The sequence below is a fragment of the Chiloscyllium plagiosum genome, chromosome 8 (assembly GCF_004010195.1).
Source record: "Chiloscyllium plagiosum isolate BGI_BamShark_2017 chromosome 8, ASM401019v2, whole genome shotgun sequence".
Taxonomy (NCBI): domain Eukaryota; kingdom Metazoa; phylum Chordata; class Chondrichthyes; order Orectolobiformes; family Hemiscylliidae; genus Chiloscyllium; species Chiloscyllium plagiosum.
This window is the reverse complement of record NC_057717.1, coordinates 106,961,388-106,982,591: the sequence shown is the minus strand read 5'-3', so window position 1 is coordinate 106,982,591 and position 21,204 is coordinate 106,961,388. Positions and strand designations below refer to the sequence as shown.

Here is a 21,204-nt window from a genome sequence, read left to right as displayed (position 1 = left end):
TTGACGGTGGCGGGGGGGTCAGGGCTGCGGATAAATACCTAATTCATACTGGGGGGAAGGTCAGGGCTACTGGTAAATACCTAATTCATACTGGGGGGGGGAGGGTCAGGGCTACTGGTAAATACCTAATTCATACTGGGGAGGAGGGTCAGGGCTGCTGGTAAATACCTAATTAATACTGGGGAGAGGTTCAGGGTTGCTGGTAAACAGACCGTGCCTACTGGGGGGAGGGTCAGGGCTGCTGGTAAACACAACGTGCCTACTGGGGGGAGGGTCAGGGCTGCTGGTACATATCTCAAACATACTGGGGAGAAATGTAGAAAATAGATGCAGGTGAATGCCAATCGGCCTTCGAACCTGCACCACCATTCAACATGATCACGGCTAAACACAAAGTCTCAGTCGCCCACTCTTCCCCTCTCCCCATACCCTGGATCCCTTTAACCACTAGGGCCATGTCCACCTCCTTCTTGAATATAAGTAATGAACTCGCCCCAACAGCTTCCTGTTGGAGAGAATTCCACAGGTTCACAATTCTCTGGGTGAAGAAATTCATCCTCATCTCAGTCCTGAATGTTTGACCCTTTATTCTTAGACTGTGGCCCCTAGTTCTAGATTTCCCCAATATCAGGAACATTCTTCCCACATCTAGCCTGTCCAGCCCCCTCAAGATTTTATGTTTCTATGAGACTCCCCTCTCATTCTTCTAAATTCCTGCCACTCTGAAAAGAACCCATTCATTCCAACTCTCTGCTTCCTGTCTGCCAAGCAGTTCTCTATCCACATCAATACATTACCTCTGATAGCATGAGCTTTCACTTTCCTTATTCATCTCATGTGGAACCTTGTCAAAAGCCTTTTGAAAATCCAAATACACTACAACTACTGATTCAGCCGAGGCCACCCTAATGGTCACATCCTCAAAAAAATCCAGAAAATCCGTCAAGCATGATTTCATTTCAGTGAATCCATGCTGACTTGGACCGATTCAGTCACCGCTTTCTAAATGTTCACATATTACATCTTTAATAATTGATTCCAGCATTTTCCCCACACCGATGTCAGGGCTAACTGGCATTTAATTCCCAATTTTCTCTCTCCCTCCTTTTTAAAGAATGGGGTTACATTAGCTACCATCCAGTCTATTGGAACTCTTCCAGAGTCTACAGAACCCTGGAAAATGATCACCAATGTGTCCACCACTTCTGGAACATCAAACATTACAGTGCAGTACAGGCCCTTCAACCCTCGACGTTGCGCTAACCTGTGGAACCAATCTGAAGCCTATCTAACCTACACTATTCCATTCTCATCCATATGTTTATCCACTGACCATTTAAATGCCTTAAATGTTTGCAGGGTGTTCCATGCCCCTACTACTCTCTGAGTAAAGAAACTACCTCTGACATCTGTCCTATATCTATCACCCCTCAATTTAAAGCTATGTCCCCTCATGCTAGCCATCACCATCCAAGGAAAAAGGCTCTTACTGTCCACCCTGTCTAACCCTCTGATTATCTTATATGTCTCAATTAAGTCACCTCTCAACCTTCTTCTCTCTAACAAAAACAGCCTCAAGTCCCTCAGCCTTTCCTCATAAGACCTTCCCTCCATACCAGGCAACATCCTCGTAAATCTCCTCTGCACCCTTTCCAAAGCTTCCATATCCTTCCTATAATACGGTGACCAGAACTGTACAAAATACTCCAAGTGCGGCCGCACCAGAGTTTTGTACAGCTGCAACATGACCTCGTGGCTCCAAAACTCAATCCCTCTACCAATAAAAGCTAACACACCGTGTGCCTTCTTAACAACCCTATCAACCTGGGTGGTAACTTTCAGGGATCTATGTACATGGACACCAAGATCCCTCTGCTCATCTACACTACCAAGAATCTTTCCATTAGCCGAGTACTCTGCATTCCTGTTGCTCCTTCCAAAGTGAAACACCTTACACTTTTCCACATTAAACTCCATTTGCCACCTCTCAGCCCAGCTCTGCAGCTTATCCATGTCCGTCTGTAAACTGCAACTTGCTTCTGCACTATCCACAACTCCACCGACCTTAGTGTCATCTGCAAAGGTACTAACCCATCCTTCTCTGCCCTCATCTAGGTCATTTATAAAGATTACAAACAGCAGTGGCCCCAAAATAGATCCTTGCGGTACACTGCTAGTAACTGAACACCAGGATGAACATTTCCCTCAATCACTGCTTTCTGTCTTCTTTCAGCTAGCCAATTTCTGATCCAAACCACTAAATCACCCTCAATCCCATGCCTCCATATCTTCTACAATAGCACTTTATCAAATGCCTTGCTGAAAATCCATATACATCACATTAACTGCTTTACCCTCATCCACCTGTTTGGTCACCTTCTCAAAGAACTCAATAAGGTTTGTGAGGCACGACCTACCCTTCACAAAACAGTGTTGACTATCCCTAATCAAATTATTCCTTTCTAGATGATTATAAATTCTATCTCTTATAATCCTTTCCAAAACTTTATCCACAACCAAGTAAGGCTCACAGGTCTATAATAACCAGGTCTGTCTCCACTCCCCTTCTTGAACAAGGGACATTTCCTATCTTCCAGTCTCTGGCACTATTCCTGTAAATAATGATGGCATAAAGATCAAAGCCAAAGACTCTGTAATCTCCTCTCTGGCTTCCCAGACAATCCTTGGATAAATCCTATCTGGCCTAAGGTACTTACCTATTTTCACACTTCCCAGAATTGCTAATACCTCTTCCCTGTGAACCTCAATCCCATCTAGTCTAGTCGCCAATATCTCAGTATTCTCCTCGACAACACTGTCATTTTCCAGTGCGAATACTGACGAAAAATATTCATTTAGCGCTCCCCCATCTCCTCTGACTCCATGCAAAACTTCCCACCACTATCCTTGATTGACCCTAATCTGTCTCTCGTCATTCTTTTATTCCTGATGCACCGATAGAAAGCTTTTGGGCTTTCCTTGATCCTATCTGTCAATGACTTCTCATGTCCCCTTCTGGCTCTTCTTAGCTCTCTCTTTAGATCTTTCCTGGCTAACTTGTAACTCTCAAGCACCCTAACTGAGTCTTAACGGCTCATCCTAACATAAACCTTCTTCTTCCTCTTGACAAGAGATTCAACTTCTTTAGTAAACCACAGCTCCCTCGCTCATCAACTTCCTCTCTGCCTGACAGGTACAAACTTATCGAGGACACGCAGTGGCTGTTGCTTGAATAAGCTCCACATTTCAATTGTGCCCAGCCCCTGCCATTTCTTTCCCCATCCTATGCATCCTAAATCTAGTCCAATAGCATCATGATTACCTTTCCCCAAGCAATAACTCTTGCCCTGTGTTATGTACCTTTCCCTTTTCATCACTAAAGTAAACATAACCGAATTGTGGTCACGATCACCAAAGTGCTCACCTACCTCTAAATCTGATACCTGACCCAGTTCATTACCCAGTACTAAATCCAATGTGGCCTTGCCCCTTGTTGGCCTGTCTACATACTGTGTCAGGAAACCCTCCTGCACACACTGGACAAAAACTGACCCATCTAAAGCACTCAAACTATAGTATTCCCAGTCAATATTTGGAAAGTTAAAGTCCCCCATAACAACTACCCTGTTACTCTCGCTCCTATCCAGAATTATCTTTGCTATCCTTTCCTCTACATCTCTGAAACTATTCGGAGCCCTATATCTGTGGGCAGGCCGATGGCACAGTGGTTTGCACTGCTACCTCACAGCACCAAAGACCCGGATTCAATTCCCGCCTCAGGGGACTGACTGTGTGGAGTTTGCACATTCTCCCTGTGTCTGCGTGGGTTTCCTCCGGGTGCTCCGGTTTCCTCCCACAGTCCAAAAATGTGCAGGTTAGGTGAATTGGCCATGCTAAATTGCCCGTAGTGAAAGGTGCAGGGGTAAATGTAGGGGAATGGGTCTGGGTGGGTTCTGCTTTGGCGGGTCAGTGTGGACTTGTTGGGCCGAAGCGCCTGTTTCCACAGTGTAAGTAATCTAAGAAAACTCCGAACAGGGTGACCTCTTCTTTCCTATTTCTAACCTCAGCCCATACTACCTCAGTCGACAAGTCCTCAAACATCTTTTCTGTCACCGTAATACCATTCTTGATTAACAATACCACACCTCCCCCTAGGGTCTGTTTCCATGCTGTACATCTCTATGACTCTTTTACCATCTTCCCTGTTCTTACTGAAACATCTAAATCCTGGAACCTGCAACAACCATTGCTGTCCCTGCTCTATCCACATCTCTGAAATGGCCACAACATCCCAGGTATCAACCCATGCTGCGAGTTCACACACCTTATTCTGAATCCTCCTGGCGATTAAAAGACACACTTCAAAGCACCTTCCTGCTTGCCAGTGAACTCTTGCAATCTTGAAACCTTATTTCTGACCTCACTATTCTCAACCTCCTGGACACTGGAGCTACAATTTAGGTTCCCATTCACCTGCTGAATTAGTCCAAACCCTAAGTATTAGCATACTTCCCCCCCACCAGGATATTAGTCCCCCTCTGGTTCAGGTAAAGATCATCCTTTTTGTAGAGATCCCACCTACCCTAGAACGAGCCACAATTTTCCAGATTTCCAAAACACTCTCTCTTGCACCATCCCTGTAGCCACATGTGAAACTCCTCTCTCTCTCTCCCTATTCCTCGCCTTTCTCGCACATGGCATGGACACTTCTAGGCCACTTCTATAAGTACTCTAGAATGCACAGCATTACGGCCTGGGGACTTATTCCATCAATTTCCTAAATACCATTTCTTGACTAATAATTTGGATTTCTTTCAGTCCCTCCTTCAGGCTTGACCCTCTGTCTCCTAGCATTTCCAGCAGGTTATTTGTATGAGGGCTGCTGGTAAATACCCAATTCATTTCCCACTGGGGAAAGGTCGGGGCTGCTGGTAAATACCCAATTCTTACTGGGGAGAGGATCAGGGCTGATGGTAAACATTTATTTCCTACTGGGGAGAGGGTCAGAGCTGCTGGTAAATATCCCATGCCTACTAGAGGATATCTGACACTGTAGCAAGATGCACAAGATGCCCAAAGTTTCATTTCCCCTGGGAACCCCCCCAATGGATCTTGATCTTGTTCCTCCACTCAGACTTTGTGAAGCCTCCCCCAGCAATTGGGTTTTGTCACTGCAGTGTTAGTAGTCAACTAGGAGAAAGTGAGGACTGCAGATTCTGGAGATCAGAGTTGAGAGTGTGGTGCTGGAAAAGAACAGCAGGTCAGGCAGCATCTGAGAAACAGGAGAATTGATGTTTCGGGCAAGAGCCCTTCATCAGGAAGGAGGAACTCTCTGACCTGCTGTGCTTTCTCAGCACTACACTGTCAACACTGCAGCATTAGTGCAGGGCTGTCAGGAGCACGCTTTGCTGATCACTTCCTGTGACTTGCGGCTTTTCACTTCCTTGCATCTACTGAAAGTATTTTCATTGTCATTCTCAGAAATGTAATTGCAAAGCTGACAGCTTCCTGTCTTGTGTTTCCAGCATTGTTTTCAGTTTCTCAGTTAAATTACATCTGCTTCCTCACGAGCACATAAATCCGGCACCAGGTAAGCCTTCCATGATGCCTCCCAACACCTCTATGTCTCAGTGAAATGGGGCACCTCGATCTGTGAGCTTAGCTTTGGTAAACTCACTCCTGAGTGAAGAGGCAATGAAGTTCATTCTATGGATCTGAGCACATCATCACAGCTGATGCTGCAGTACAGCACTGAAGGCATGTTGCATTGTTGGATGGTCAGTTTGGGCAGATTAATGCTCTATTGGAGAGTCAATACTAAGTGAATGCCAGACGTTTGCACAGACAGAATGAAGACAGCGCCAAAACGTTCTAGGGTAAGGACAAGTTGGAAAGTCAGGGCTGAGGCAGTGCTTTACTGTTGGAGGATGAGTAATGAGGGGGGCTTTACTGTTGGAGATCAGTAATGGGAGGGCAATTTACTGTGGGAAATCAGTAATGAGGGAGGCTTTACTGTTGGAGTATCAGTAGTGAGGGGGTGCTTTACTGTTGGAGATAAGTAATGGGAGGGCTTTACTGTGGGAGGATTAGTAATTAGGGTGGCTTTACTGTTGGAGATTAGTAATGGGGGGGCTTTACTGTGGGAGTATCAGTAATGAGGGAGGGCTTTACTGTTGGAGGATCAGTAAAAGGCTTTACTGTGGGAGATCAGTAATGAGGGGGGCTTTACTGTTGGAGGATCAGTAATGAGGGGGCTTTACTGTGGGAGTATCAGTAATGAGGAGTGGCTTTACTGTTGGAGATCAGTAATGGGGGGGCTTTACTATGGGAGTATCAGTAATGAGGGGGTTTTACTGTGGGAGTATCAGTTATGAGGGAGTGCGTTACTGTTGGAGATCAGTAATGAGGATGGGGCTTTAGTGTTGGAGGATTAGTAATGAAAGACTACTGCACTGTTGGAAGGTGAAGAACGATGACACTGCTGGAGTGTCAGTACTGAGGGAGTGCTGTACTGTCAGAGGGTCAGTGCTTTGTGTGTGCTGCAATGTTGGAGGGTCACTACTGAGGGGATCATACACGGTTGAGGTACTCTCTCTCAGATTAGATATTGAACTGAGGTTAATTCTGCCAGGTAATTTAGATGTAAACAATTCCACATAACTAGTCTGGAGAAGAGGAAAGGAGGCCTGTACAATCTTCTGGCTAATATCCATTTCTCAACCACCATGTCAAAAATGGCATGTATTCTTTGCTAAATTACTGTTGTTAGGGACTAGCTGTGCACCGTTTAACAGTGATCTATTCTGTCCTCAGCTAGGAATGAATGTGGTGGTGCCTGTGATTATGAATATTCTAATCTCTAATCTTCTCGTTTCCGCAGACATGGTCATAGGTTGTTTGATTGGTCGAGCTCTCATAATGCCTGATTGTATTCTCAGGCCAGATCCACACATTCACATTTCAGTGATTTGGCGCAGGGACCTGTACAGATTGTCAGTGACAGGGATGAAGATCCCACTGTCCTTCCTCACTTGGGGTAAATACAGATGGATTGGGCTGTATGGGTCCTTGTGCGTGAATCACAGAAGTTTAGTGTGCAGGTATAGCAAGTAATTAGAAAAGCTAATAGAATGTTATCATACATCACAAGGAGAATTGAGAACAAAGATAGGGAGTTTGTAGGCACAGGTGAGACATCATCTGGAATACTCTGTGCAGTCTTAGTCACCTCATTTAAGACTGAATGTAAATGCATTGAAAATAGTTCAGGGAAGGTTTACCAGACTAATACCCAGAGTTGGAGGGCTGTTTTATGACAGGTTGGATTTGTGGCTGTTGGAATTTAGAAGTGCAATTTCATTGGAACATTCACATTCCTCAGGGATCTTGACAGAATGGACGTGCAGAGGATCTTTCCTCTTATCTGGAAATCTAAAACCAAGGGTCACACTTTAAACATCAGAGATGACCAATTTAAAACCGAGATGAGGCAAAAAACAATTCTCAGGTTTGTGTTGTGGTTAATCTCCTCGAGACCACACGGGTTGAACTTTGCTTATTAAATTCATGTTTAAGTAACTACACTTCTGAGTCTTTGGAACTCTCTTGCTGAAAAGCTGATGGAAGCAGAGTCCTTGAATATTTTTAAGGCAAAGATGAATAGATCCTTGTTCAATGAGAGGTTAAAAGTTTTGGGATCGGATTAAAGAAGCAACTTTGCAGCTCTGGGTTTGTCATAACAGGAAACAGCCAGAAAACAAAGTGAAGTACATATTATAGAGAACCACGTCCAGGTTAGTTTTGATGTGACACTGTGCATGCCCTCTCTGAACTGGCTGAGAGTTCATTTGGAGATCACAGTTCACCATAATCATTTTAAGGCATTAGGAATGATCAATAAATGCTGACCTTGCCTTTGATTTCCACATCCTGTAAACAAACTAAATAAAAACTACATTCAGGGAACCAGACAATAAAGAAGCTTCATTTTTAAAATATTAGCAGTAAATCTCTCCAACATTCTTTCTCTACCATATGCATCACTATCTCTCAATACAATTATCTATTTCTGTCTTGTTTTTGCTGTCTCTTCTGTCTCAGCTAATTTTTTATTCTGTGTCTCTCCATATCTTGCTGACAATCTGTCTGGCCTTCCCATTTTTTTCCTTGAAGTTAGAGTGTAGTTAGATGGTTAATTTCATAGACACTGTGGGCAAGTTATGCATAAGTCGGGTTTTCAGCAGAAATTCTCTCAGTCTGATGCTCCAGTGAATGTGCAGATGAATATTTATCTCTGTACATTATTTTGAAATGATCGACAACTGACAATGCTCTAGCCATTGACTTCAGGAAGCAAGATGGAGGGCACGCCCCTGTCTACACCAATGGAGCTCAGGTGGAGAGGGTCAACAGCATCAAGTTTCTAGGAGTGATGATCACCAACAATCTGTCCTGGGCCACCCACAGAGGTGTGACCATCAAGACCTCTGCTTCCACAGGTGACTCACAAAATTCGGCACATCCATAAGGACTCTCAACAACCTTTATAGATGCACCGTTGAAAGCATTCTATGAAGATGCATTGCGGCTTGGTTTGGCAACTGCTCTGGCGAGGACCATAAGAAGCTACAGAGTTGTGAACACAGCCCAGTCAATCACGCAAGCCAACCTTTCATCCATTGACTCCATCTACACCTCTCGCTACTTCAGAAGACAGCAACATCATCAAAGACCCCTCCCGGTTATAATCTCTTCCAACCTCTTCCGTCAGGCAGAAGATACAAACAGATTCAAGAACAGCTTCTTCCTTGCTGGTCCTAGACTTCTAAATGGACCTCTCATATTTGAAATCTTGCTTTTTGTGCACCTTCTTTGCAGCTGTAACATTGTATTCCTCCTGTACTATTACCTTATGAACTTTGAATGGTATGAACTGCTTGGACTCCATGGAAAACAAAACATTTCACTGTACCTAGGTACATGTGACAACGATAAATTTAATTAAAGTCAGATCTATTGACTGGATCATAGATCCTCCACTGGGGAATCCCACTTGAGTAAACAAAGACACAAGCAACAAGATAGCAGCAGTTATTAATAGAAACACAACAAACTCTAGACTGTTGCATGATTTGGAGATGCCAGTGTTGGACTGGGGTGTACAAAGTTACAAATCACATAACACCAGGTTATAGTCCAACAGGTTTAATTGGAAGCACTAGCTTTCGGAGCGACGCTCCTTCATCAGGGGGTTGTGGAGGGCACAATTGTAAGACACAGAATTTATAGCAAAAGTTTACAGTGTGATGTAACTGAAATTATACATTGAAAAATACCTTGATTGTTTGTTAAGTCTCATTTGTTAGAATGACCATGATAGTTTCACTTCTTTCATATGAAAGCCACAAAACGTTTTTTAAAAATTACATTCTCAGGTTAACTGTAACAATTGGTGTCAGCCCAGATAAGATTTTGAGATATTGAAGGCGTTAGCCCCCTGTATTCCCTGTCTGTGCCATAATGTTTAGACTGATTCTAATCTAAAAAGTAAGTTAACAGGGTCTAGCATGGATTCATGCAGTTTTTGAGCAAAGTACAAATTCAACCCACAAATATATATGTGTCTGTGTGCATGTGGGTTTTTGAGTGTGTGTGTGTGTGTGTGTGTGTATATGTCTGTGTGTGTTTCCCGGGTTGGGTTTTGTGAGTGTCTGTGAGAGAGTGTATATGTGTGTGTGAGTGTAAAGTGTCTAGTCTGTGAGAGGGTGCATGTGTGACTGTGGGAGTGTGTGTGTCTGTAGGAGTGTTTGTGAGTGTCTGTGTCTGTGTATAGGAGTGCCTGTATGTGTGCACGCATGCGCAGGAGTGTCTGTGTGTATAGTGCAGTAGTTGTCACCTGTAATGTGACATGAACCCAAGGTCCCGGTTGAGGCCCTCCCGATGGGTACTGAACTTAGCTATCAGCCTCTGCTCGGCCACGTTTTGCTGCTGCCTGTCCCAAAGTCCGCCTTGGAGGATGGTCACCCGAAGGTCCGAGGCCAAATGTCCTGGACCACTGAAGTGTTCCCCAACTGGGAGGGAACCCTCCTGTCTGTTGATTGTTGTGCGGTGCCCATTCATCCGTTGTCGTAGCCTTTGCTTGGTTTCCCCAATGTACCATGCCTCCGGGCATCCTTACCTGTTGTCTGTTGTAACACCAGTCTTCTGTTCCCTCTGACAGGTGATTCATGACATTATGGGAACAGTTTGTGAGATGCTGCTTATTGCAGTTGTACTGATACAGCAGGAAACACAAGCAGGTACAGTTCTACTTTCAGATTCACAGCCATTGATCATTCTGTATTAGTGCTCACTAAAGGAATGTTACAGAATGGAATGAGAAGAGAACAGAAAAATGTATTAAAATTGTTAGAATTAAGCAAAAAGTAACAGTTAAGGGCAGTTTTCAGCATGGCTGGGCCATTTATCTCACTGGATGCTGTCTGAGTTACTTCTGAGCATTTGGAGATATGTTTAGAGAGAATGGAAATGATATTAAGATGGTTAGTATAACAGATTTTTTTTTTGAAGATGAAAGAGAGCCATAAAAAGATTTTGACAAGACGAGGGCTTTTGTTAAAAACAGGTTGCTGCATTCAGTGTCAGTAAGAGTGAGATATTGTAGTTTGGTAAAAGGACAGCTGTAATAAGACTTTGAATAAGAGTTGACTCCGTTACTGGGGAGAGCTATTTGGGGAGATGGGTTGACAGTACATTAAAGGAAAACTTGAGGTGATGGGGTACAAAAACAAATGACAATTGATTTCTAAGTTTTAACCATAAGAGCTGTAGGATATAAAAATCAATCATTAATACAGAACCGATATTAATGGTCCAAACTAGGAGCATGACTCAATGATGCAAGTCTGCTCTCACATTCAATAAGATTATTAAAATAAAACCAAAGAAGAGTCATTCGACCTGAAACATTAACTCTGATTGCTGTCCACAGATGTTTCCATAAGCTCTCTCTGCATCCTCCCAGCCGCTGTGACACTGTATGCTGCACTATTACCCAGGCGCACTTATTTAGCACAATTTGCCTGTAAAGCACAATCCACAACACTTTTCACTGCACCTCAGTACAGGTGACAGTAATAAATCAAATGAAATACTCCCTATCTCTTCATATATCTGTCAAAATGTCTCCTAAATGTTACTTTTGTGTCTTCCTCCACCATCTCCACTGGCAGCACATTCCATGCATTTACTACCCTCTGTGTAAAAACCTTGCCTTTCACATCTCCTTTGAACTTACCCCTTTTACCTTTAACCTGTGCCCCATAAAAATCTACCCTGGGAACAAGACTCTGAGTATCTAGACCTCTCATAATTTAGTAAACTTCTCTCAGGTTGCCCCTCAGCCTCTGACGTTCTCGTGAAAACAAACTAAGCTTGTCCAATCTCTCTTCGTAGCTAATACCCTCCAAACCAGACAACATCCTGGTAAACTGTTTCTGTACCCTCTCCAGAGCCTTCACATCCTTCCGGTAGTCTGCTGACCAGAACTGTACACTAAATTTCAGATATGGCCGAACTAAATTTTGGGTGATTAAGCAGAAATGTTCAAAATCATGGAAGGATAAAAGAAGCAGAAGAACAAACAGAAAATGCTGCAAAGACTCAGCAGGTCTGGCAGCAACTGAAATCTGTTGAGTTTCTCCAGCACTTTCTGTTTTTATCACAGATTTCCAGCACCCACAGTACTTTGCTTTTATAGACCAAAGCACTTTGTGTCCTTCAGTAGAGTGGTGAAGAATTGCACAGCGTTATAAGATCTTATGTAGAAGATTTCAATCAGAGGGCAGGTATATTCAGGATTTGAAAAGATGTATTTGGATCCTGGTCTGTGCAGATGAATGGTCAGTCTGGGTGGTGCTGATAATTGACACAATACCTTCTTTCATTATTTTTGCAGTTTTGTTTTTAGGTCACCTGTCTAATAATTCTGATCTGGATTTTAGCTGCCATAAAATATCCCTGAATGACACTGCAGCCTTTGATACTGGCACTGGCTTCTCTTCAAGCTGTAGATTCTCGGCCCAGTCCAGGTTGGTTGTGGTGGGGAGGTGTATCTATGACTAGGCCAGGATGGTTAAGGCATAGAGTGGCTCCCTATCTCTAACCAATTGATGGTGAGTCCTGGGTGTAGTTTTCTGTCGCTCCCTCTGTTACAGTGAGGCCTGGGGAGGGTTTCTGCCCAGGCCCAGGGATGGTGAGTCCTAGGTGTGAGTCACTACCACATTATTCAGTGTCTTTTCACCAATGCTACAGCTTCTGAAGTGATGATTGCAGCTCTATATCAAAGACAGTGTCATTTCAGTCACTGGGAACAACCAGATCCTTGATGCTGTTGTACTGAGGCCAGGCTGGAGGGTGACTGAACTACTAAACAGTTGTGGTGAAAATGAGGACTTCAGATGCTGGAGATCAGAGTTTAGATTAGAGTGGTGCTGGAAAAGCACAGCAAGTCAGACAGCATCCGAGAAGCAGGAACATCGACATTTCGGGCAAAAGCCCTTCCTCAGGGCTAAACAGTTGTCACCTGTCGCCCTGTGACTCCGGGCTCTTGGAGGAAAGGCAAGGCCAGAGAGAGTTGGCTCTTCCCCTTTAAGGCTGGAAAGTGTTTCACTCACTTTATTCCTTATTATTACTCAGACCCATCCCAAGACCTATTCTGCTTCAGATTCCACAAGAATTCGGCAGTGAATTGTACCTGGAATCCAAGTGATGTTACCCCAACAAACTACACCTTCTATTTTCAGGAGAAGGGCAGGTAAGTGATCCCCTTATATTGTTTCAGCAAGTGCACAGTCAGACCCTGTCAGAGAGGTACATGGGTTGAGGGGGCACATAGGATTCTGTGCTCTTTAATCAGAACTCAGTCAGAACAATCTGAAACCATCTTTTCTACTTTCATCACATAATCCAAATTTCCATTCCTGCAGTACTGAGGGGATGATATTAACTCTTTGTCTCTCTAGATCTGCTCCTTGACCTGTTGAGAATTTTCAGTGTTTTCTATTTCCAACTGTGAAACTGTACCCAGTGTAAGTTCATATCTTCGATAGAACTGGGGGAAATGAGGGAGAAAAGAACGTGTGGCAAGTCACTCTTCATGCTTCTCCTGAAACTGCAATCGTCAGGTAAAATCTATTCTCTCCTGACTGTCTGAAAGACTGAAATTATGAGGCAGGTTACAGAAACAAGCTTGAACAGGGTTGCCTGAAGTATAAAACGTTAAGGAGTGATCAAATGGAGATGGGTCAGATGATCAAATAAATCGAACAATAATATTACCTCTAGTGGGGAGTCTAAAACCAGGGGCCAAAGCTTTAAAACTATGAAATAGAATTTCTAGCACCAAAACAGGCCATTCAATCCAACTGCCCTGTACTTGCTCCCATGTTGCTCCTTTAACAAGGTTTGTGTTGCCCTTGGTTTACAAGACACAGGTTCCGAAAGGTTTGGCTCGATCTATTTGAAGAAGCTTTTAAATTTTAAATACTAACCTAACTATGCATAATGTAATTACAGGAGATGCTGTTCTGATTTAGCAACATTCTTATATGCATAACCCTCTAAAGTTGGCACAGGTTCAAAAGGAGATTGAACGCATGTTCCAATCGAAGTGAATTACAGTGACTGGAGCTCACTCGTAGTAAAGGTGCCAAAACCAGATGGTACCCAATGGTTACATGTGGACTTAATCCTGCTCTTTCTGAGTAAATAAAAGACCTGGTGGGGAGAAGACCAAAATTGCAGGTGTAGTTTTCAGCGAAGAAGGTTATCTCAGAGTACAACGGGATCTTGATCAGATGGTCCAATAGGCCGAGAAGTGACAGATGGAGTTTAATTTAGATAAATGCAAGGTGCTGCATTTTGGAAAAGCAATTCAGAGCAGGATTTATACACTTAATGACAAGGTCCTGGGAGTGTTGCTGAAAAAGAGACCTTGGAGTGCAGGTTCATAGTTCCTTGAAAGTGGAGTCGCAGGTAGATAGGATAGTGAAGGCGGCGTTTGGTATGTTTTCCTTTATTGGTCAGAGTATTGAGTTCAGGAGTTGGGAGGTCATGTTGCAGCTGTACAGGACATTGGTTAGGCAACTGTTGGAATATTGCGTGCAGTTCTGGTCTCCTTCCTATCGGAAAGATGTTGTGAAACGTGAAAAGATTTACAAGTATATTGCCAGGGTTGGAGGATTTGAGCTATAGGATGGGCATTTGGTATGCTTTCCTTTATTGGTCAGATCACTGAGTACAGGAGTTGGGAGGTCATGTTGCGGCTGTACAGGACATTGGTTAGGCCACTTTTGGAATATTGTGTGTAATTCTGGTCTCCTTCCTATCGGAAGGATGTTGTGAAACTTGAAAGGGTTCAGAAAAGATTTACAAGGATGTTGCCAGGGTTAGAGGATCTGAGCTATAGGGAGAGGTTGAATAAGCTAGGGCTGGTTTCCCTGGAGCATCAGAGGCTGAGGGGTGACCTTATAGAGGTTTATAAAATCATGAGGGGCATGGATAGGATAAATAGACAAGGTCTTTTCCCTGGGTTGGGGAGTCCAAAACTAGAGGGTATAGGTTTAGGGTGAGAGGGGAAAGATATAAAAGGGTCCTAAGGGGCAACTTTTTCACACAGAGGGTGGTGTGTGTATGGAATGAGCTGTCAGAGGAAATGGTGGAGCTGGTACAATTGCAGCATTTAAAAGGCATCTGGATGGATATATGAATAGCAAGGGTTGAGAATGATATGGTAAAAACAAGGACTGCAGATGCTGGAAACCAGATCCTAGATTAGAGTGGTGCTGGAAAAGCACAGCAGTTCAGGCAGCATCCAAGGAGCAGGAAAATTGATGTTTCGTGCTCCTTGGATGCTGCCTGAACTGCTGTGCTTTTCCAGCACCACTCTAACCTTAGAAGGATATGGACCAAGTGCTGGAAAATGGAACTAGATTAGTTTAGGATATCTAGTTGGGTGAGGTGGACCGAAGGGTTTTTTCCATGCTGTACGTCTCTATGACTCTAAGAGACCAAATCGAGGTCTTCAAAATTGTGGGGGAGTTTGGGGTTAATATAATGGAAGATGTTTCCAGTTGTAACCAAGACGAGATCTGGGAGCACCAATATAAGATGGCAAATGAATCCAGTAGGGAATTTAGGACAAATGCCTTTACAAGAGAGACCGTGTGGAACTTGATAACACAGGGTGTACAAAGTTAAAAATCACACAACACCAGGTTATAGTCCAGCAGGTTTATTTGGAAATACAAGCTTTTGGAGCACTGCTCCTTCATCAGAAAGTGGGACAGGATCACAGGACACAGAATTTATAGTTAAAGAACTGTCACACAACTGATGCAATGTATTTTTTAAAAAAATTATAAATCTCTCAGCCTCTGATGCTCCAGGGAAAACAGCCCCAGCCTGTTCAGCCTCTCCCTATAGATCAAGCCCTCCAACCCTGGCAACATCCTTGTAAATCTTTTCTGAACCCTTTCACAACATCCTTCCGATAGGAAGGAGACCAGAATTGCACGCAATATTCCAAAAGTGGCCTAACCAATGACCTGTACAGTTGCAATATGACCTCCCAACTCCTGTACTCAATACTCTGACCAATAAAGGAAAACATACCAAACGCCTTCTTCATTATCCTATCTACCTGTGGCCTTACTTTCAAAGAGCTATGAACCTGCACTCCAAGATGTCTTTGTTCAGTAACACTCCCTAGGAACTTCTCGTTAAGTGTATAAGTCCTGCTCTGATTTGCTCTTCCAAAATGCAGCACCTCACATTTATCTAAATTAAACTCCATCTGCTACCCTCAGCCCATTGGCCCGTCTGATCAAGATCCCATTGTAATCTGAGGTAACCTTCTTTGCTGTCCACTACACCTCCAATTTTGGTCTTCTCCCCACCAGGTCTTCTCTTTACTCAGAAATACCAGGATAACATCAGGAAGTACTTATTCAGACAAAGGGAAGGAGAAATGTGGAACTCTGCCCCTGAGAAAGTTGTTGAGGCTGGGGGCAATTGAAAAATTCAAGTCAAGAGTTTGATGAATGTTCGCTAGACAGCTTGGGACTGAGATGACAGATTAGTCATCATCTAGTTGGACAGTGAAAAGGCTTGAGAGTAAATGGTTCAAGTCTCTTCCTATTTTTACCTAACTACACTTTTTACCTACTGTTTTGAACTTTGAGATTTTCGAAACCTGGGGGGGCACGATTTATGCAGGAATTGGCCAACTCTTGCTAGATCCTGTGGCCATTAACAACCTGTCTTGGAACAAGTGAGCAGTATAACTGTCTGTGCTGCTTGAGTTTGGAGGAATCCTTTCAAGCACATTGATGGCCTACTCTTCTTCCCACAGCACTGACCCAACTGAAATATCGACCTGTTTACATTCATTGATGTTGGAGAGGAAGCAATTCACTGCAGGAAGAACCTACGTTGCCTGGGTAAAGACCAGTGGCACAGAGAGAGAGGAAAGCTTAAAAAGACTGGAATTCATCATTGATGACATAGGTACAGAGATTGTTGTCATAATCAATGGTTAGCATTTCTGTCACACAATGCACAACTAGCTAAACAAAAGACCTTTGGATAACTGTACCAGGCACTTTAGCCATTTTTGTGTCAATTCAGTGAGGGAACTCATTTGCAGAGTGGACTAAACTTTTATCTATCATCCCTGTGACCAGGATTTGAACTGAGCTGAGAGTGATTTGGCTGCATATCTGTAAGGGTGAAATTTGATGGGGAGGTCAGGTGAACTCTATCAACTCTGGCTAACAACCAACCACATAGCCCTGGTCACACTAAACAACAACTTTACTCACAAACATTCAATAGCCTGTAACTCTTCCTCTCACTGTGGTATAGGTCCCACATACATTGATTTCTCACTAGGGTATGATCCAACACATACTGACACTCACTGGAATGCAGATCTACACACACTGATTCTCACTGAAGTATAATTCAACACCCAGCCTGGCTCTCATAGAGGTATGAATTGCCCACATGCTGACTAATACTGGGATACAGGTTCCGCAGATAGTGTCTCTTGGTACTATCAAGAGTGTGGTACAATTCAACATACACTGACACTGACTGGGATACAGTTTTCACACAGACTGACTCTCATTGGGCTAAAAGTCCATACTTTCAAAGGTAAAAATATTGCCTTACCTCAACAGCTATAGTATGGTAATCCTGGCTGGCTTCTGTCTTGATCATGATGAGTTAGTGAGGTTTCATGCAGATGCAGTGATGGAATCTGGAGCCAGATGGCTCAAATTATTGAAGAGCCAGTCTTGGGTTGGAATAGATGTAGTCAATGGTAATGGCTGTCTTTCCAACTGCTTACACTTTCTGAAACTGCTGTATTGTTCCTTTAGTGAAGCCTCTGTCTCCAGCTGCTGTGACTGGAGAATTGACACCGAACACTTCAAAATCCATATTTATTACATGGCAGAAACCCAACAACCTCGATTCATCAAAAACCCTCCAGTTTAAGCTTCAGTACAGAGTTGTAGGTGACTTTTTCTGGACTGAGGTAAGTCAGTCTTTGCCCTATCTGTTTGAGCCCTTTAAGGGAGTCAAGTATTGGTGTGCTCTTTAGATGGTGAGAGTAGCAAGTGACAGCAAGGTATGATAAACACAGGCTGGGTGATAAACCCCAACAGATCATCGAACATAGAACAGTACAGCACAGTACAGGCTCTTCAGCCCTCGATGTTGTGTCGACCTTTTATCCTAGTACCACACAGGAAATGGACTTGCAGCCCAAGATCCCTCTGTTCCTAAGGATTCTGCCATTTACGGTATCCTTTCCTCTTGCATTTGACCTCCCAAATGCTTCACCTCATCTGTCATCCAAATGTGAATAAATCCTCTACCTAAAAGTCTCTCCAATTATTTCCCTACCACTGATGTAAGACTCACTGACCTATAATTTCCTGGATTATCCCTGTTGCCCTTCTTAAGCAAAGGAACAACATTAGCTATTCTCCAGTCTGGAACCTTAGCAGTGGTTAAAGAGGATATAAAGATCTTTGTCAAGGCCCCAGCAATCTCCTCTCTTGCCTCCCTCAGTATCCTGGGATAGATCCCAAGGGCTCTGGGGAGTTATCTATCGACAGGTCCTAGAATATCAACATACCCCATCCTAATCTTACCCTCATCCGTGTCCTGCTCCTTGGTAAATACCAATGTGAAGTTTTCACTTCCTCTCACTCTATGCATAAGTTCCTTCCTTTGTCCTTGAGTGTACCTACCTGCCCTCTTGCTCCCACTATATGTGTAAGATGCCCTGGGATTCTCCTGAATCCTATTTGCCAAGGGCATTTCCTGGGCCCTTTTCATCCTAATTCCTGTTTCTTGCCTGCTTCCTTTATATTCTTGAAGGGCCTTGTCTGATTTTCTGATCTTACAATGACTCTCCTAATCATGTAGGTGACATTCCCACGCAGAGTCACTTCACTGAGGTATTCCAGCAAAACGAATTGCTGATTTGAAGTGAGCCTCCATGTTTTACAAATATCTGATTGGTATCATCAGAGACTTGAGCCCAGTCACATCATGTGAGACTGACAAGGTTGTCAATGCTGAAACAGCTTTTAAATTGACAAATGATATCACACAAGCCCCAATTTTCTCAGCATCAGGGCGGCATGGTGGCCCAGTGGTTAGCACTGCTGCCTCGCAGCACCAGGGACCCAGATTCAATTTCCGCCTCGGGCAACTGTCTGTGTGGAGTTTGCACATTCCCCCTGTGTCTGCTTGGGTTTCCTCTGGGTGCTCCGGTTTCCTCCCACAGTCTAAAGATGTGCAGGTTCGGTGAATTGGCCATGCTAAATTGTCTATAGTGTTAGGTGTAGGGAAATGGGTCTGGGTGGGTTGCTCTTCGGCGGGTCGGTGTGGACTTGTTGGGCCGAAGGGCCTGTTTACACACTGTAGGGAATCTAATCATTTCCTGAAATCTGGAACCTGCGGGTTTATCCAGACAAGTCACTGCTGCTGGCTTGTCTGAAGGTTATCAGACATGTGCGGTGCAGCGAATCACATACATCTTGCATTTAGCTATTGTCTAAGCACAATGTACACGACTTGAATTCCACCTGTAATCGATGCTCCTGAACTCTATGAATAAAGGCAAAATCACTGGAAATGTGAAATAAAAACCTAGGTTCTGAAGAAGAGGCATATTGCATTGGAAAAAATGTTAATGTCTCTCATTCATTAGATGCTGCAAGACCCACTAAGTTTCTTTTTGGTTTTACTTGTTCCTGAATCATTGGTCTTCTGAGGTGGAGGCCCCAAGACCTGGGCCATGCATCCCTCAAACAAGAACCCATGGGTCACCTGAAAGGTGGCCCTCTCACTTTCAATCCTGACAGCAGCAGCTTCTCTCCCGTCCTTCCTTTTCCAATTCACACTGTTGCACAGACCCATGCAGAGTCCCCCACTGGATTCACTGGAGCCAGCGGGAATCTCTGTGCTGCTACTGGTGAGGAAGATGTCACTGTAGAGATGGACCAAAATATCACCTAACCTACTTCTGTACTCAGTGAGCAAAGTAGAGGCTGACAGCTTTCAAAAATTACACAGTTTAATAACTGATCAGAAGGAATTGCCCACTCACTCGGATACTGACACATAAAAAAGTTAAAAATCACACAACACCAGGTTATAGTCCAACAGGTTTATTTGGAAGTACAAGCCTTCAGCAGGTAGCTAGTGGGGCAGGATCATAAGTCACAAAGTTTAGAGTAAAAGATCAAAGTGTCATACAATTGATGCAATGTATTGAACAAACCTAGATTGCTGTTGAATCTTAATCACTTAGAACACACACATATAAGTCTGTAGGGTGAATTTGTATTTTCAGATTTGCCTTTGCAGATACATTCTATTTTGCTCAAAAAGCAGCCAATCTGTAGGCAGTCAGTCCATGTTTCATTTTATAAATTACTATTTTGGAAATAGAATCAGTCTGACTCAAGATTGGGATACAGACAGACTCTAACCTCACAGCTTTAATGCATTGTCTGAGCTGAGATGTCACCTTTTTGATAAAACGTTGTTATCTCCAGACTGTGATTTGAAAGAAGTTCTGGGATTCACATATTAATGAATTGAAACCTGCATCCCCATTCTAAGTGATTAAAGACTGAACAACAATCTAAGTTTGTTCAATACATCGGATCAGTTATTTGACAATTTGATTGTTTACTCTCAATTCTATGTCCAATGATCCTACCCCACTAGCTACCTGATGAAGGAGCGTCGCTCCCAAACCTAGTACTTCCGAATAAACCTGTTGGACTGTAACCTGGTGTTGTGTGATTTTTAACTTTGTCCTCCCCAGTCTGACACCTGCTCCTCCACATCACAAAACAAACTGTGAAGGTTAACAGGGAGCTCCTCCCTATACAGAGTTCTCCAGAAAATAACCACATTTGCTACATTACATTAAAGATTTCACAGGATGAAATTGGAATCCATTCAACAACTTACGAGTTGGAGGATCTGCAGCCATTCACAGTCTATGAGATTCGGGTACAATGTGCACGGGAAGGGGAGACAAATAGGAGACTGTGGAGTGAATGGAGTGCTGTGTCCAGCATTCGAACTTCGGAAGACAGTAAGTGGACATCCATAACAATACAGATTACAATCTGTCATCCCTCACTGTAACACGCTGATATACTCCACACCCCTCGCTGTAACACGCTGATATACTCCACACCCCTCACTGTAACACTCTCTGATATCACCCACACCTCTCACTGTAATACTCTCTGATATCACCCACATCCCTCACTGTAACACTCTCTGATATCACCCATACCCCTCACTGTAACACTCTCTGATATTACCCACACCTCTCACTGTAACACTCTCTGATATTACCCACACCTCTCACTGTAACACTCTCTGATATCACCCACACACCTCACTGTAACACTCTCTGATATCACCCACACACCTCACTGTAATACTCTCTGATATCACCCACACCTCTCACTGTAATACTCTCTGATATCACCCACATCCCTCACTGTAACACTCTCTGATATCACCCACATCCCTCACTGTAACACTCTCTGATATCACCCACACCTCTCACTGTAACACTCTCTGATATCACCCACACCC

The 21,204-nt window shown here is 43.6% G+C and overlaps 2 protein-coding genes across 2 annotated transcripts in view; both read left to right on the top strand.

The window, feature by feature from the left end:
* Positions 1-19,596, top strand: part of LOC122552394 (cAMP-specific 3',5'-cyclic phosphodiesterase 4B-like) — a 462,527-nt gene extending 442,931 nt beyond the window's left edge. Inside the window, exons 10-12 of the mRNA XM_043695143.1 lie at positions 10,220-10,298; positions 12,697-12,814; positions 19,353-19,596. Coding sequence (XP_043551078.1) covers positions 10,220-10,298; positions 12,697-12,814; positions 19,353-19,596 — 441 coding nt within the window. The remainder of the gene's footprint in view (positions 1-10,219; positions 10,299-12,696; positions 12,815-19,352) is intronic.
* The window catches only part of LOC122552393 (interleukin-12 receptor subunit beta-2-like), a 36,969-nt gene continuing 21,249 nt past the window's right edge, over positions 5,485-21,204 (top strand). The window contains exons 1-6 of the mRNA XM_043695142.1: positions 5,485-5,590; positions 10,220-10,298; positions 12,697-12,814; positions 16,412-16,566; positions 17,442-17,599; positions 20,524-20,689. Coding sequence (XP_043551077.1) covers positions 20,534-20,689 — 156 coding nt within the window. The 5' untranslated portion in view covers positions 5,485-5,590; positions 10,220-10,298; positions 12,697-12,814; ... (1 more) ...; positions 17,442-17,599; positions 20,524-20,533. The remainder of the gene's footprint in view (positions 5,591-10,219; positions 10,299-12,696; positions 12,815-16,411; positions 16,567-17,441; positions 17,600-20,523; positions 20,690-21,204) is intronic.